The sequence below is a fragment of the Microcaecilia unicolor genome, chromosome 2 (genome assembly GCF_901765095.1).
Source record: "Microcaecilia unicolor chromosome 2, aMicUni1.1, whole genome shotgun sequence".
Lineage (NCBI taxonomy): Eukaryota > Metazoa > Chordata > Amphibia > Gymnophiona > Siphonopidae > Microcaecilia > Microcaecilia unicolor.
Genome location: NC_044032.1, coordinates 249,088,268 through 249,106,837, shown reverse-complemented (window position 1 = coordinate 249,106,837; position 18,570 = coordinate 249,088,268). Strand labels below are relative to the sequence as shown.

The 18,570-nt window shown below is 41.4% G+C and overlaps 1 protein-coding gene across 2 annotated transcripts in view; it reads right to left on the bottom strand.

The window, feature by feature from the left end:
• Positions 1–7,138: 7,138 nt before the first annotated feature.
• UXT (ubiquitously expressed prefoldin like chaperone) overlaps positions 7,139–18,570 on the bottom strand; it is a 33,227-nt gene continuing 21,795 nt past the window's right edge. For both annotated transcript variants that reach the window (XM_030193887.1, XM_030193886.1), the window contains exons 7-8: positions 17,559–17,622; positions 7,139–7,442 (exon numbers count right to left, since the gene is read on the bottom strand). In XM_030193887.1, coding sequence (XP_030049747.1) covers positions 7,380–7,442; positions 17,559–17,622 — 127 coding nt within the window. In that variant the 3' untranslated portion in view covers positions 7,139–7,379. The remainder of the gene's footprint in view (positions 7,443–17,558; positions 17,623–18,570) is intronic.

Here is an 18,570-nt window from a genome sequence, read left to right as displayed (position 1 = left end):
GGCCAGTCAGCCGGTCGAGCATGCGCAGAGCAGCCAAGCGTTATGCTGAGCTAAACGCGCTGTGATTGGCTCAGAGACTTCCAGGTCTCTCAGCTGAGTGGACGTCCAAAAAGGACGTTTTTATTATTACGGGTGGTGGGGGGGGGAGGGGTGGGGGGAGGGGAGGACGTTCTTTATGGACGTCCCTGACAAGCACTTGGCTTACTTTTTTTTTCCCTTCCGCCGCCGCCCCCCCCGAAGGTCGCCGTTGCCGCTCCCCTCTCCCCCCTGCATTGAAATCACAGTTTCCCGCAGCCCCGGCCTTCCCGCCATCCTCCACGCCCCAGGGCCCCGCCCCTGCCGCCCCCGAGGTCGTCATCGTCGCCACTCCCCCCTCCACTCGTCCCCCCTCCATCTGCCACTGGGCCGGGCCCTCACAGCGCTTCTCACCTCCTTGTGGGGGCACTGCAACAGGCAACAGCAGATTGCTTCCCTTTGGGCCTCCCTCCTTCTGTCCCTGGCCTGCCCTCGTCTGACGTAGTTCTGCGACGGCGGGACACAGGGAGGGAAGTCCGAAGGGAGGCGATCTGCTGTTGCCTGCTGCAGCGCCTTCACACGGAGGTTTAGCACGTCCGAAAAGGACGTTTTTATTATGGGGGGCCGACGTCCAAAAAGGACGTCTTTTTGGATGGACGTCCTTAACTGTACTCTCCGGCGTCTTCCTTTCGGGTGGCACAGAGGCGTATTTGGAGTGGGGTTTTTTTTTCAGGTGAAGGACATCCAAGAAGGACGTCCCTGCCGACATTTTTTTCTTCCGATTTGCCCCAACGAGAGGTGTAGACCTCCCGTTAGTTTTTTTTATGGTAAGGGGATCGGAAAACCGTAGTGCATCTCATTATAGTAGCCTTGCAATAGCTTTTGGATCATCTGCATTCCATTTTCGTTAGCTGCTACCATGATAGGAAAATGGCCTTTAGTGCATGCCAGGGTTACCTACTTGCTCGTTAATGGCTCGTTAAGTTTAGTGCATCTGGCCCGCAATCTTCACAGGACTCCTGAAAAGTCCTCATTAAGGGCCAGATGCACTAAACTTAACGAGCCATTAATGAGCCTTTAACGAGCAAGTAGTAAACCGTGGCAAGCACTAAAGGCGCTGTGATTGGCTGAGAAAGACCTAGGGGCAGAAGATGGACGGGAGTTGAAGACGTGGATGATGGACGTCCTCAACTGCGCTCTCCTGCACTTTTCTTGCCTGGGGTGGGCTCTCAGGGGTGGCGGCTGAGCCAGGATCATGGAAGGGAGGAACATCAGAGTCTTCCTGCAGCAGGCCGTGGAGCAGTGCGCGTCTTCCTTTTCCCGGGCAGCACAGGGAGGCGCAGGGACGGCCACAGGCATAGCGAAGGTGCCATAACTTAAAAAAAAAAATTTTAAGTCCCTCACGAGCACTTGGGACACGCAGCTTGTTCTTTTTTTTTTTTTGAGATGGGTGTTAGGCGCTTTTTGGACGTATTTGGCATGCGCAGAGCAGCCAGCATAACGCTTGGCTGCTCTGCGCATGCTTGACCGGCCGACTGGCTTCTGAGGGAATAGAGAATGCAAGTGAGCTACAACGAGCAGCTCATTTGCATTTCCTTTCCTTGATGCATTCCCGTTGCTTACCGATTTGCTAAGGAATCGGTATGCAACGGGCATTAACGATTGTTTTAGTGCATCTTCCCCTAAATCTACAGGTAGCTCATAAATGGCAGCAGGGCAAATTCTGCATAGGCCCTGTCTGATTGAGCCACTCTACTGTTACTGGAATTACACTGGCTCCCTATTCAGGCCCACACTGAATTTAAGATTTTGGACATATCATCTACATTTTTGAAGGGACATGTCCTGGTTTATCTGAGACATAGTTTTAAATATGGAAGAAGTAACTAACTTGTTAGTCTCACTCAGACATACAAGGAGCGACTCAGGCTGCACATATTGCAGCAGGACATGTTTATCCATCCCTAGATTAGATAATATTTAACCATCTCTCTGACCTCATGTGCAACTTCCTTTAAATTTGTCACCTTACTTTCTAACTCTTCCTACTTTCTTACCTATCTATATGTTACATCTTTGCTTTACCCTTCACTATCAATTATATGTTCTATTACGTATTGTGTTGATATTGTAAGTAGTATACCGTGCCATACTTTATATTGTTATTTGAATATATTTTACTGCTGTAATTGCCTATTGCTTGTTTGATCTATTCTTATTGTACACCACCTTGAGTGAATTCCTTCAACAAGGCGTAAATAAACCCTAATAAATAAATAACCCAGTTACACTATAACTATAATTGGTGCAATTATTCCATCAAAGAGGCCTGTCCATTATGCAAAAATTAGAGCATGAGCATTCTCCATCTGCCCACAAACCTGGAATAATCTGCTGATGTGATTAAAAAGGGGAAATACTACTACTATGTATCATTTCTATAGCACTATTAACTATTTAATCTTGAGAAATGGTTTTAGATAAATTTATTCCAGGGGCATAGCTACAGGTGGGCCTGAGTGGGCCCAGGCCCACCCAATCTCAACTCAAGCCCACCCAGCTTGTCCTAGGCGCTGAAGACTAAGTGCACAGTCATAGCCTTTCTGCCACGGCTCAGCCACTACATGCTTTTAGGCAGCCAGCAGCTCTCTGGTCTCCTCATTGGCTCCTACCAGCCTAATTTTTTTCTTAATAGTATGGGTCCTTCTCATCTGGAAGCCATTAGGCCTGGCCATTCTATCGCTGCACTCCCGAGCTGCTACTCCTCCCTCGCTCACTCTGGACTCTGCTGCTTTGCCTTGCTTCCCCCACCAGTGCCCCCGCAGTGCACATGATGGTGCCGCAGTGGAAAATATGCTGGCTGCAATCAGTGTGGTGGCTTCTCCACTATGCAGTCGCTGGAGCATGATCAGCCTCTTGTTGATCCCCCCTTCCCACTCCCACCTAGGCTTTCCTCAGCATTCCCCCACTACAGGCAGCAGGAGCCAGCACACACAGAGCACAGCAGTGATCTCTGAGTCTGCACCACCTACCACCACGTGCAAGCCCAGCTAAAATAAATATATATTTTTTAAATTTTCACATGCACAGTGTAATGCTGGCTGGTGGTGGGATTCTGGGTGGGGGTGGTCTCTTTACTGCCTAGGGCAAAGAAAGTATACTTAATCATTAAATATAACTCCCCCCCCCCTAGACAGTGAAGAGCCCATCACCACCCAGAAACCTACCAAAAATATATTTTAATAGTACCCAGGTAAAAAAAAAAAGTTTTAAATTTAATGTAGGCGGGTTTCTGGGTGGAGGTGGCCTCTGCAGTGCCCAGGACATTAAGAAAAAACAAAGGTCTTATATTTAATTCTGGTGCCTTTCAGGTTGGGGGAAGGAAATGCCAGATCATGGGGGGGGGGGGGGGGGGGTAAGAGGTAGGACAGAGCTGAAGTTAGGCCATAGGGAGGGGTGGGGTAGGGCTCATGCCTAGCTATGGGATGGATGGCGGGGAAGGGATGGATGGATAGGAGGGAGGTAAGGTAGAGAAAGAAAGGGCTGATGGGCTACAGGGATGGTTGGTGAGGGGTAGGGAAGGGAAATGCTGATCCCAGGCTACAGGGATGGATGGGGTATAGGGAACGGAAAAGCTGATATCTAGCTATGGGAATGGTTGGGGGGGGGGGGGAATGGTTGATGCCAGGTAACAGGACAATTTATAATTTTTGGTCTTTTATTCAGTAATTGATGAGGGTTGGTCTGTGTTCTGCATGTGACTGAGTAGGTGAGAGATTATTCTGGCATGTGGTTTGTGTGGGGGTCTGAGTCTTGACTTTTCCAATTGGGGATGCATATTGCTGTTGTGTATACTCACTGCTGCCTTCTTAAAGGTACTGTTATTAGAATTAGTGTTAAGGTTTGCAACATAGGCTCTAAGAAACCTTTTTGCAGGATTTAGTGTCACTTCACAAAGTACCTGTCAGTGAAGGGGGATTTTGTGCTGTTATTATTGAGGTGCTACCACATACCAGACTACTTAGAAATCCACCAAGTGCATTCGAAGGCATTATTTTGTAGTATCCCAAGAAACACTACTCATACCTACATACATAGTGTTCACCCATATTAGCTCTGAGCTCACCTAAACTGTCAGGTCTGGCTATGCCACTGATTTATTCCAGATTGCAGAAATAAGGTGTAGAGTAGAAGGTCAGGCACTGGTTTAGGGGGTCTTTTACAAAGGCGCAGTAGCGTTTTTAGTGCATACTAAATGCTAGAGATGCCCATAGAAATATATGGGCATCTCTAGCATTTAGCGCATGCTTATTTTTAGCGTGAACTAAAAACTCTAGCACACCTTCGTAAAAAGACGCCTTAGAGCAGTGTTTCCCAAGTCCAGTCCTGGAACACATCTTGCCAGGCAGGTTTTCAGGATATTCACAATGAATACGCACAAACTTGATTTGCATACACTGCTTCCATTATATGCAAATCTATTTCATGCATATTCATTGTAGATATCCCAAAAACCTGACTGACAAGGGGTATTCCAGGACTGGACTTGGGAAACACTCTTTTAGAGCATAGGTTATGATTAGGGAACTTGATTTTAGGTATTAACCAATAAATACTGATAACACAACCCAAGTACAAAACTATAAAATAGGTGGATGAACACTGGGAAAACTACTTTCTCTAGTACTTTCACCCCTCGTTTGCCTTGAATCCTCTACTTGGATTTTGTGCTTTTTCTGTACTGGCAATGACTCAGCTACCTAGCAACAGCCCTTATGCCACAAAAACACCAATAAACTTAAGTACATAAGTATTGCCATAATGGGCCAGACCGAAGGTCATTCAAGTCCAGCATCCTGTTTCCAACAGTGGCCAGTCCAGGTTACTATTTTGTACGCTTGAAGAACCTCCTAGTCAGATGGAAAATACACCCCTAAATTTAGAATGTATAAACACCTAAGAATAAAAGCCCTATGTGTGATTAAATAGATTTGGTAAGGTAATAAAGGACAGGATGTAGAAAAGCACTCTAACGTTTAATGTATTTTTGGAAGTAGTAATGCTGAGATTCATGCACTAGATTCACTGGCATACATAACAGTTTGAGACTGGCTGGATTTGGGGCATCCAATATTTTTATATATTATTGATATTTTATAGACATTGTGAAGGGTATTTTCAATATGATGTATAAATAACAATCCAGTAGCGAAATACAGCCGTTAAAACATCCAATTACTTGCTAGACATGTTTGTGTTCAGTGCATCTATCTTTTAGGACCAATTTTAAAAAATGTCTAAGGGAAAAAAAGCACAAAAACAAGCCATTGGGATGTATGGCGGGGGACCAGCATTCTTAGTAGACTGGCCACACAGACGTCCCAGCAGAGCAGTGGGGCACCCTAGGAGGAACTAAAATGGACTTCACATAAAAGGTTCCAGGTACACATCTGTTACCCCCTTATATTGTATGGTGAGCCCTCCAAAACCCACTGTACCCCACAATAGCTCTTATGCCTGAAGGTGTGTCTATATTGTAGGTTTTTGAGGGCTCATACTTTCCACCACCAGTGTACCAGAGTGGGATATGGGCATGGGTCTATTTCTCTACAGTGCACTGCACAGACCACTAGGCTACTCCAGCGACCTGCTTGTTGTTCTTAGCAGTGGCCATAACATCTGAAGCTGTCATAGAGGATGGTATGTACTGCTTCTTTCAGATCTTTGGGGGGTGGGAGGGGGGTGAGTGACCACTGGGGGAGTAAGGGGGAGTCATTAATCCCTCCAGTGGTCATCTCATCACTTAGGGCACCTTTTTGTGACTTAGGCGTGATTGAAACAGGTCTAGACCAAAACGCCTTTTAACCCTGGCTATTTTGATTGGTTCAATTATGGCAGAAACATCCAAGTTTTGGGAATGCCCAAATCCCACGCCCAACCTGTCCACTTATGATTTGCATGCACTACAGAGAAAAATATCTCAAATCCATGATTTGAAAATTGCAATTTGGATGTTTTTTGGGAAAAAACACCACCCAAATGCATTTTGGGCTAGATTCTGTATATGGCGCATGAAAAATCCACGCAAAATAAATTTCTGCCCGAGCATATTCTATAAGCTAAATTCTAGATTTGGGTATATAGAATACACTTAGTTGATATCCCAGTGCTTGGAACTACTGAAGGAAACATGGCATAAATACACATGCATAGATTTAGGCGCAGAGGGTATATTCTATAACAGTGTGTGTGTAACTTTTGGAATGCTCACAAAACACCCATAATCATGCCCCTTTTTGGCTTCTCGCATTAGAATTTAAGAGCTGTGCATTACAGAATACGCTTAGCTAGTTATGCACGTAAATTCTAATTATTGCCAATTAGTGCTCATATTTGCTTAAGTGCTGTTAAAAACACTGATTAGCTTGTTAAGTTACACATGTTGTTATAGAATATACTTGGATGTTGGTGCGGATCACTAGGTGCAATATACAGAATCAAGCAGTTTATGCCGTTTTTGAGATCTTTTTCTCTTTTGAAAATAAGTCCCCTATATGTTTCATCTCTGGAAACGAAAGGGGTTTTATGATGTATCTCAGTTTTATGGAATGTTTTCAAATATGTGACCTCAGAAGGCTGAGTGCTGTGTTTGTGTGGAATATGGTGATGTTATTATAACTTATCAAAGTATTTTTGTAAATTGTTTTGATCTTATGCTGGAAAGGCAATTAAGTAACATATAGAAGGGCCTGAGCTCACCCATGCTGTGTGTGGAGATGATACCAGCAGCAGGTGTCACCATGGTAACAACCTCTGCTATAAGCACATTGTTAAGGTGATAAGATGCTGAACATCCCAATCCCAGTTAGTAGGCCCAAGACATGAGAGAAGAGAGATGAGAAAAAGTAAGAGGAGGGATTTAAGCAAAATTGAGAGGAAGAGAGTAAAACAGAAAGAGGGAGAGCAGAAAGATGAAGGAAAGAAGAGAGAAAAAACGAAAGGTGTAAGATGCTGGAGAAAAGAACAGGGACAAGGAGAAACATATGCCTATGCTATAGTTTTTATCAAAGTGACTGTATATCAAATATACTGAAATCAGCATTTTTATCCCCGACTGAAGAAATCTGGAAACATCGGCTTAGCACTTTATTAGGATTTCACATGTGAAGGCTCCAGCAACTGAAAACTGGGGTGAGCCGGAAAGACAGGCAAGAGGAATCCGGTGAATTTCATTCCATCGCAGTGCCCTGATGATGACCGATAGCAGCTGTGGTACACATACAGGCAGTAAGTAAGGTGCAAGAAAGTCCATTTCCTCCTCCAGAAGCATAGGAGCATCTTCCCAGGTTGTCTCAGCTAGTAGCTCAGAAAATGTTTCGGTGTGTCTCTTCAGGAAGATTGCTCAGGCCCTGTAGCTCACGCAAACCCTGCCAGTGGCAGGGGAGGTTGAGAAGACAGCAAAGGAAGAAGAGGAAAAAATGAACAAAAATAAAAAATAGGTAAAGGAAAATGAGGAGGAAAAAAAGAAAAGACACAGTGATAAGGAGAAAAGATAAATTCAACTCAAATTTACCAGGTTTTTATTACACCTCAAGGTATAAGGCTGCTGCCTACTTTCCCCAGCAATATTTCTAACTCCCTCACCCTCCACTGCAACATCCCTCATTACAAGGCTCTCTCTGTTTTAACACTATGGAGAGCAAACAGCGGGGTAGACGAAAAACAACAGACCGGTAGTTCTCACACAAAAGCTTTATTTCATTAATGAAGGCTTGACTCAACATGAGCCATGTTTAGGCTGTAGGGCCTGCTTCAGCTATCTAAACAAGTAAAAATACAAAAAATAAAATATATAATTATATGTAAAAGGGAAAATAAACACTAAAACACAATGCATAGGATCAGTAAATATACTAAATCATACATGTCACCTAGATAGGATTTTAGATAGTGCTAGGGAAGAGCCGGCTGTCTTGGTACATGTGGGTACCAATGACATAGGAAAATGTGGGAGAGAGGTTCTGGAAGCCAAATTTAGGCTCTTAGGTAGAAAGCTCAAATCCAGATCCTCTAGGGTAGCATTTTCTGAAATGCTACCTGTTCCACGCGCAGGGCCCAAGAGACAGGCAGAGCTCCGGAGTCTCAATGCATAGATGAGACGATGGTGCAGGGAGGAGGGTTTTAGATTTGTTAGAAACTGGGCAACATTCTGGGGAAGGGGGAGCCTATTCCGAAAGGATGGGCTCCACCTTAACCAGGGTGGGACCACACTGCTGGCATCGGCATTTAAAAAGGAGATAGAGCAGCTTTTAAACTAGAAAGGGGGGGAAGGCTGACAGTCGCTCAAAAGCGCATGGTTTGGGATAAGGTATCTTTCAAAGATATCACCAAAACAGGGAAGATAGGGTATCGTGATAGTGAAGTTGCAAAAGACACCATAGTAGATCAGGAGGCATATTTTCAAAGCACTTTGGGAGGCTAAGTTCCATAGGTTTCTATGGAACTTTGGGAGGCTAAGTGCTTTGAAAATGAGCCTCTATGTGTCCTTAAATAAAAATAAAAATCAGATAAAAGATTGCAAATTAATACTGTTAAGTACTGAGCATGATGTAAATAGGAACAACAAACATAGTTTGAAATGTCTATATGCGAATGCCAGGAGCCTAACAAATAAGATGGGAGAGTTAGAATATATTGCACTAAATGAAAAATTAGATATAATAGGCATCTCTGAGACCTGGTGAAAGGAGGATAACCAGTGGGACACTCTCATACCGGGGTACAAATTATATCGAAGTGATAGGGTGCAGGGCGCCAGGAGTCAGGACTCACAGAAACAGATCAGTGAATGCGCCAGAGACCGACGCTGAAGAAGACCGGCTGGCGGGGGTTGGGGACCCCCGCCAGCAAAGGTACCTGGTGGCGGCAGTGGGGGGGGGGGGGGGGGGGGGAGTCGGTGGCTAGGGCGGCGGGCTAAAATGTAAAATGTGCCTCCCCACCTGGGGCTCTGGACCCCCCTGCTGCTGAGGTCTGGCTACTACGCTCCTGCGAAAAAGCAATAAACAATAGATAACGTAACTGAACATTACTCCATAAAAATGTATCATGTTGTGTAAGTAAATAATAAATCAAATATGTATTTCAAAAACATTAAAATATTACCTAAACCTTGTGCCCTGAAATAAGCATGTCACTGAAAGGAGTACAACCTCATCTTAAAATGTCTTGCTTATCCACTATAGGAAATCTATAAAATAAGGAGAAGCCGAAATGAAAGGAGAACACCAGGAATCACAAAAGAAATACAGAGGGCAAGAAGACCGAGGACAGAAATGGAAAAAGAGCAACTAAAACTGTAAAATACAACAGTGAATACTGTGCAGGTTAGCATAGCCGTGAAAAAAAGAAATGTGCAAAAAACACCAAGGACAGAAAGTGTGAACATATCCAAGTCCATGCTTGATATATAGGACTAGATTCTATTTATGATGCCTAAAACATTTGGCGCCGAAAAAAATACACCTATGCGTACTTTATAGAATACACCCAGTGCCTGTTTACTGTGACTAGTTTTAGTTGCAACCATTTATGCCAACTAAAACCTGGTGTAAATGTGGACGCCTAAGTTATGCATGGAACGGGCATATTATATAACACTGCGCATAAATTCTAGGAATGCCCATGGCCCTCCCATGGCCACGCCCCCTGGTCAGATGTGTCTTAGAATTTACGTGTATCACTTTATAGAATACGCTTAGAATGTGGTGCGCATACATTCGAATTAAAGCCAATTAGTGATTAAGTGGTAATTATCGGCACTGTTTGGCTTATTAAGCCAATAAAGTTGCGCGCACAAATCTGCGAGCAACTTAAGTCACACTATATAGAATTTGGGCTAGGAGACCACAAAAAGTAAAAGTAAGTATAAAGTGAAGCAGTGCTGAAGTGAAAAACAAAATGTGAAAAACACTGACAAGAAGTGTTGCCAAAAATCCATATGTACTGAGAGCCTACAGAGTACCAAAGAAGGAGAAAACCATACGAGAAAAAGGTGTTTGTGTGTCAAAAAACTGGGGAAAGACACTGTAAAAAAATAAGCACTAAGGAGCAGATTGTATATATGGCACCTAGATTTCCACGCGGAATACGCGTGTAACATAATTGGCTTAACGAGCCAATCAGCATTTTAACAGAACTTAACAAGCAATAATAAGCACCAATTGGCAATTATCACAATTTATGTGCAGAAATCGGTAAGAGTATTATATAAAGAACTCGTCTAAATTGTAAAGCACATAGTTCAAAATAAACATGCGCAGTTTAAAAGGGGTGTGTTTATGGGCGTTTTGTGGTCATTCAAAAATTTCCATGCACAATTACAGAATACAGGTCAGTGTGCCTAAATCCATGCGTGTGGATTTACATCAGGTTTTCACTGGCGTAAATGTGTGTGTAGATTTAGGCACTACGGTATCGACTAAGCGTATTCTATAAACAGCACCTAAATCTTATAGAATACACTTAGTTCCGAATGTATTTTTTAGGCACCATATATAGAATCTGGCCCAAAGCGAGTATATGTGTGTCAAAAACAGGAGAAAGACGCGGTGAAAAATTAGTGCCAAGCGAGCGCAACGCTTTCAGAGGAACAGCCAGGCGCCGTGCCAAAAGTTAGTCTACCATACTACAGAAATATGAAAAGTGCCCATAACACATTGATCATGAAATATCTTACCGCATTACAAATGCATACCAAAATGAATCGCGTCACTGGGTGACGGCAAAGCATGTATGAAAACAGATTCAAAGAATCACATGAGACTTTAAAAGCGGAATCCCGGCTGACGTCACCTATGTTATCAATACAGTGGTATAACCATATGTATTCAAGAGACGTGTGGAAAGTGAAAATATGTAAAAAAAAAAGAAAATTATGCAAAACAAAAGAAGAAAAACTATACCAAAAACAAACAAAAAAAAAATCAAGAAAAACTCTAAATATAATATGCACCGAACACCTCTAGTACAAACATAACAGAAAATAGAAAAACACAAGCTATGGCATAACCAATAAAAAAAAGTAAACGTACTAAAAGATGCATAAACTAACACTAAAAAGGACAGCAAGCTAATGAAGGGACTGAAGCCTAAAAATGAATTGCATAAAAGAGATAAAGTGCTGTGCCTAAAAAGTGAAACATACAGAACGAGTCACTAAAACAAAAGTGAGTGAATGACAATGTGCACATATATGTATGGTGCAAACACATAACATAAGGTAGGGAAGAAAAATACAGTGAAAAAAAGTGGATAATGAAAGTAAAGTATGCCAATGATAATTCAAAATTTATCAAATTGCAGTAAGCAAAAACACTTATAAGAGAAGTCGAGATATGCAAACAAGGGAGATGCAAAAAGAAAAAAAATAGAGAAAATCTTTACAATCTACTATCTCATTGCAATGTGCAATGAAAACTCGGATAAATTATACGGTGTGAAGAAAACAAAAACAGGAAATGAAAAATGGAAGGAAAAGAAGAATATATAAAGAAGAGCGAGAAAGAAGAAAAAAGTAAAGGAAAGGGGGAAGAAGAGGGAAAGAAGAAAAGTGGAAAAGCAAGGGAAAAGGAGGAAATGAAGGGGGAAGCAAAAAAAGGTGAAGGAGGAAAAAAGGGAGTAGAAGGGGACAGGGGAAATGCAAAGAAAAAGAAAAAGCAATAATCAAACAGAATAAAAATGGATAAGGAGGAAAACACATTAAAAAAATAGTGAAAATGCAGCATGATGGTATAATGAAAACATATGGAAAGGAGTAACAGTCTACAGAAAAGGTCTCAAATCTAATTCTAAGTCTAAACCATTAGGAGCAACTGTATTAGATTCAAAATAAAACGCTGTTCTTCTCTCAAAAGAATGGAGTCAATGTCACCTCTGTGCCATTTCTTCTGAATCATCTTGATCACAAAAAAAATGTAAATTAGCAGAATACCAATGCTGAACAAGTGGTATGGACTGAACATTCCTAATAATACAGCTCCTATGCTCAATGATCCTGGTCTTAGCAGTATGCTTAGTCTTATCTACACATAACAAATTGCATGGGCATACAATAACATACACAACCTGAGCCGAATTATAGTGGAATGAAACAATTTAAACTCTCATTTAATATTGGATGTATAAATGTGGTTACTGTAACACAATGCTTACAAACCAAGTATGTTCCACATCCAGAACGTCCTGTGTAAACATTGGGTCCTTGAGGGATAGAAGGTAAGGTGGAAGGTACAAGTCGCTCTTTAAGGTTCTTATTACGGGAATATACAATAACTGGTCTTTTGTTCTTAAAACATATATGTGGGGCTAAAATATTCCAATGTCTTTTAATAATATTTTGAATATCACAGGCATAATGTGAAAACCTGAGTGTGTATATATCTGGTTTAGCTTTAAGAGGCCTATCCATAAGAAGGGACTCCCAATATTTTGACCTAGCTCTCTGTAAACTACTGGAAACCGAGAGGCCATGACTTTAGCTTCTGATTCAAATTCATCAAAAATCGGTGCTCAAGCTACATAGTAACATAGTAGGTGACGACAGATAAAGATCTGTACGATCCATCCAGTCTGCCCAACAAGATAAACTTATAGCATAAGGTCTGATGTGATACTACATATGTATACTCAATTTTGATTTGTCTTTGCCATTTTCAGGGCATAGACCGTAGAAGTCTGCCTGGCACTGGTCGTGTTCTCCAACTTCTGAAGTTGTCATCAAAGCCCCACTCCAGCCCATTCAAATCTGTCCAGCCATGATCAGGGCACAGACCATAGAAGTCTATCTGGCACTGGCTTTGCTTCCCAACTGTTGCCATCTAATTACCACTAACCTTGTTTGGTTCTATGCCTTCTATATAGGACTCCTATTGTGTTTATCCCATGCAGTTTTGAATTCCGTTACTGTTTTCATCTCTACCACCTCCTGCAGAAGGGCATTCTACCACCCTTCTCCTTGAAAAAACATTTCCTGACATCCTTGAGATAGTCCCCCTGCAACCTCAATTCATGTCCTCTAGTTCTACCACCTTCCTGTATGTGGAAAAGGTTTGTGTGTAGATTAATACCTTTAAAATACTTGAATGTCGGTATCATATCATCCTGTCTCTCCTTTCCCCCAGGGTATACATGTTCAGGGTCTCAAGTCTTTCCTATTGCGACACAAACCTCCTACCATTTTTGTCGCTTTTCTCTGAACTGCTTCAAGTCTTTTTACATCCTTAGCAAGATACAACCTCCAAAACTGAACACAATACTCCAAGTGGGGCCTCACCAATGACTTCTACAGGGCATCAACACCTCCTTTCTTCTGCTGGTTATACCCTTCATTATGCAGCCTAGTAAGTAGCATCCTTCTGGCTGTGGCCACCGCCTTGTCGCATTGTTTCGTCACCTTGAGATCCTCGAACATTATCACATCAAGGTCTCTCTCCTGAGCTGTGCTTATCACTCTCTCTCCTCCTATGTGGGACATCTCCTTTGGATTTCTGCACCCCAAGTGCATCGTTCCATTTCTTGGCATTCAATTTTAAGTACCTCAAAACTTTAGAAACCTAATTATGTAACAAACTAAGTACAAATCCTAATTTCCTTAAAATCTTTTTATAAATATTATATGGTGCTCAGAATGAGTAATGCACTTTCTTTGCGCCATCATCACACTGGATGTCCTAAAGTCCTCTCCTCCAGGAAGGAGTTCAGTAGACTAGTCTTTATTTTTAAAAAATCACATGTAAAGTCTATCAATTATAAGACCAGTTTCCTTCACTTCGTACTCCTTTGGATCAAAAATGTGGAAAACTCCAATCACTGAAAAAAATCTTGTTGTAAATGTCCAACTACAGGTACAATCGGATCTTGCACACCAGAGAATTTGGTCAACAGTGAAATTTGCATCGGATCAGCCACTTCCAGGTAAGTGCTCTTTTGGATCTTTAAAGTTCATTGATATATTTTGTGAGGTCTGAGCTATATACAATAAATCAGACTTTACCTATAGTTGACACTGACAACAAACGGAGCAAATTTATTTATAAACTTAATATGGTAACACCTTATGGTTTGAATCAAGAGATTGACTTTTCTGTGTTCTTGTGATGTTTTTTCCTGCAGCACTTCTTGTGACAGCTTCTTTCTTTCTTACGAGAGCTTTTTTCATTTCTGGAAATTTTTTAGTTGATTTCAGTATGGTTTATGCACATTAACATTGTTCTGAGTATGTTAATCATGGTTTAACACTGACTTTTTTTTAGGCTTTTAATTGCCATGGCTTACTCGATTTTTAATGTGATTTTTGTTCTTTTAATTTTTCCATTTTATGGATTGAGTGAAACCATATTTGACGATCTGCTTCTGTTTTTTTTAGCACATTTGGAGTAGTTTTTAAGATGTTCTTCAAGTGTTTTAAGGCATTTTTGATACTTTGAAATCTCTTCCGTGGTTGGAATGCATTATGATGTCATTGAAACAAATCAACATCATTGGAATGCATAGTATTATCTTTAATACGTAATGTTTTTATTTTTGTTTTTATGGACTCTAGAACACCTCAAGTTTTTTTTTTAGACATTTTGTAAATTTGTTGCTAACACTGTTTGTTTTATTTCACAACGGACCTCATAAGGCAGCAAACACTTATGTACCTTTTTTGTTTGTATTGCTTTTGATTTGGAAATGTTCTTTTAAATGATTCAAGATGCTTTTTACAGTTTCTCATACAGTAATTACACATGCATGACATCCTTGGGCTCCAGCATGTAAGTAAACTCTGTTTGAGATTCTTTATCTCAATTCTGAGGTTTCTTTTTAGCCAATGTGAGTTTTTAAAATCATGGTGGATATTTTTTTCTTGTTAGACAGTGCTTACTTCGTTTTTATTGTTGGACCTGCCAAGGTGACATTTGCTGTTCTATACCAGCTGGGTAAGAGGCATATTTTCAAAGCACTTAGCCTTCCAAAGTTCCATAGAAACCTATGGAACTTTGGAAGGCTAAGTGCTTTGAAAATATGCCTATAAGCCTCTCTTTTCCCCTCCCCCATCCTGTTTTAGCTACTTTTCTACCTTTTTTTGGTGGTTTTAATATGTTTATTTATATTTTGATGCACTTTTACATTTTATTTGTTCTGTTTTCTGTATAGTGTTAATGAATTGATTCATAATTTCTTCAATAGACACAGAGCATTTATTTATATCTTGTCTGTTTATGTAACTTTTAATCTGCATTATGTTCTTTTAGGGCCCAGTTTACTAAGCTGCGCTGTAGGCGCACAAACTTTTCAGCGCATGAGCTAATACTAGAGACACCCATAGGAATATAATGGGTATCTCTATCATTAGCACCTACAGCATGGAGGGCCCTTAGTTTGTTTGCAAATATCTGAATGTTTTAATGTTTGTTTCTCTAGAATTTGTCCCTGATGCAACTAGTATCTTTAGCGAAACATGGCCATGTCGAGCACAGATGGTTAATATCTGATGAAAAATAATATATTACTGCACCATACGGATGAAAATTTGGATAATATTATAAGTTGTAGAACTTTGAGGTTTATTATTTTTCCAAGAATTTCCACTGATGCTCCTTTGGTTTCTTTTAAAAAATATCTTGCTGAAGTTTTTAAGATTCCAGAGAAATCTTATCCTCCAATCTCAAGGATATATTATCTTCCATCTTTTATGAAAAAAAGAATCAGATCAACCAGTAGAGGGAGCGACCAACTTAGAAGCTCCTTTTGACTTATTAAACTTAACCCAGGTCATAGAGTCAGATAATAATACTGTTATACCAGCCACTTTGATTGTGACATTTGTACTGGATCCAGGCTGTGACTAGGTTTTGAGGCTCTTTTTCCACCACTGTGACTCACCTTTTCCTGGACATAAAGTGAGCTTTTCTGGATGTAGCAATAGTGACGCAGAAGTGCCGCCAGCAATTTCTGGCTTTAAGACTGCAGGTGCAGCAGTTGGGAGCACTGTTCTGGCTTAATTATCCATGTAAATGTGTTGTTAAACTTCTGTTAACGTATATTTTCTTTGCCCCGGAACACTTGAAATCTTTTCCTAAAGTTACTGTTCCCCCTCTTGCCTTGTCTACATCGACTCCGTGAATATATATGATTTACAAATTTCCCTCTTTTCTTTTCCTATTAGATATATTACATGAAGTATTACCTTCTCTCTTCTTCCTCTGTGGACTAGATTGGTGGATCAATGGAGGCACTCCACTACTCACCTTCCTTTCCTTGGGCGACTTTACTTGGCCCTTTTCTTTTTAAGACCAAGCCACAGAAATGTGCCCTAAATGACCAGATGACCACCGGAGGGAATTGGGGATGACCTCCCCTTACTCCCCCAGTGGTCACTAAACCCCTCCCATCCTAAAAAAAAATTTTTTTAAAATATTTTTTCCAGCCTCTATGCCAGCTTCAAATATCATACCCAGCTCCATCACAGCAGTATGCAGGTCCCTGGAGCAGTTTTAGTGGGTACTGCAGTGAACTTCAGGGAGGCAGACCCAGGCCCATCCCCCCCTACCTTACACTTGTGGAGGAAACACCGAGCCCTCCAAAACCCACCAGAAACCCACTGTACCCACATCTAGGTGCCCCCCTTCATCCCTAAGGGCCATGGTAGTGGTGTACAGTTGTGGGGAGTGCTCGAACAAAACGTGGCACTCAAGATCACGGACAAAAAGAAACTGAGAGGGCACGCTCGCGTTGAAGGCGGGAAGCCGTTCACGCATGCGTTCTGTGTTCGGCCCGCGCGGCGGAGCGTTATGGAGAGTTGTTTTTGCTGTCAAAAATGTTGCCAGTCTCGTGGGCTGTCGCGGACAAGGACCCAATTGTTAGAACAAACAGCCTGCTTGTCCTCAGAGAATTGCTAGATAACTTCACATTTGGATGTAAGCTTTGGAGAAGAACTATGCTTACATTTCAGCATCTGAAATGCCAAGTGCTAACTGATTTTCCTTGAAACAAAATCTGTCCTTACACTCATAACAAACAAAATGGCCAGTTAACAGTGGAAGTAGCAATACTTAACCTGTGCAAAGCCCTGGGTGATGCTGTGCTTTTTGTTTTGAACATTTTATTTTGCAAAATGTTTTTTTTTCTAATGCCCCCCCCCCCACCCCCCAAATACATGTGCTTCTTTAGTGGAACTATGTATATTTTAGAAAAGGTGCCATGCTCAATGACCCTTTTCTAAATTCTTACGGTTTCTTAAAGGCATGGGCCTGAACTTCTATTTCATTACCTAGACACTGCATACATATTTATCCTCTATATCAGAGGAGCAGCAGCCTTGTTAAGTCCACCACAACCCGCTTTAATAACTCCTCCAACAGGATTGTATGAACTTATGTTCTCTCTCATATTCAGCTGTTGTCCTTCTCACCACATCCAATCTTCATCCTGTCCAGTTATAACCTCCCCCCTCCCCGATACAGGACTCTCACAGATAAAATGACAAGTGGGATCACATTTACCTCCAGCACAAGTCGTATGTTGGCCTTGATTTTAGCTGCGTCCTTGGAGAGATTTTCACTCAGCCTGAAATATACGAGAAAGAGATGACAAGACTAATGAGTAAGAACAAATGTAATAACACAAGTGTACAAGATTGCGCAAGTCATCAGGACCACGCTGAGCTATCTCGGTTTATTTATAAAACCTTACATTCCACCCAAAGTGATCCATGATCATTAAAGGTGGTTAATTAAAAATACACTAACAATATCCAGGTAACTAGGTAACAGGATGAGGCCTTTGATGTGGATAACTGTCTGGGTGATTTTATTCCCATACTAGTCAATTCAGGGGTAATGATATTCCTGGTAATTTGGCTCAGCAGCTTCCAGTTTAGGAGGTTTTAGAGGACACACTTAAGAGGCCCTTTTACTAAAATGAGGTAAAGTTATGCACTTACTGTGCATTAGAAGCCAAAAATTGACACACACTAAGTGCAAAGCCTGTGCCCTGTTAAGGGCATTTCCAGCACGTTCCAACACACAAGAGTTCCTTACCATGTAGTAAAGTGTATTCACAGCACAGACGCCTACTATTTACAAGGCGGTAAATGCATCTGTGTTAACTTGAGAGCATGGAGTAAAGTAACACATGCTAACTTCAAAGCGCAATCCATGTAAATTCCCTGCCCCATAACAGGCTGTGCATTAGCACATGTCATCATGCTAGTGCAGTAATGCTTACTATGCTGTTTTCTCGCACTTTAGTAAAAGGGTTGCTTAGTTGTAGTATTTTTGGAGAGGAGGAGCAGAGGCCATCAGCCTTTGAGACAGTTTCACTGTTTAGTTTAAAGCAATTAATGGAGTCTGTTAGGGCTACTGCTTGCCCTTCAGGTCCTTGGTTCTGGCTCCCAGTTCAACTATTACATGTTCAGTTTCAGAAAGCAGAACACGTTGTACAGGCTAAGTTTCAGAAAAAAGGGTTATTGCTAATTTTTAAAATGTTATTTTTATAAATATTTCAGAATTACCC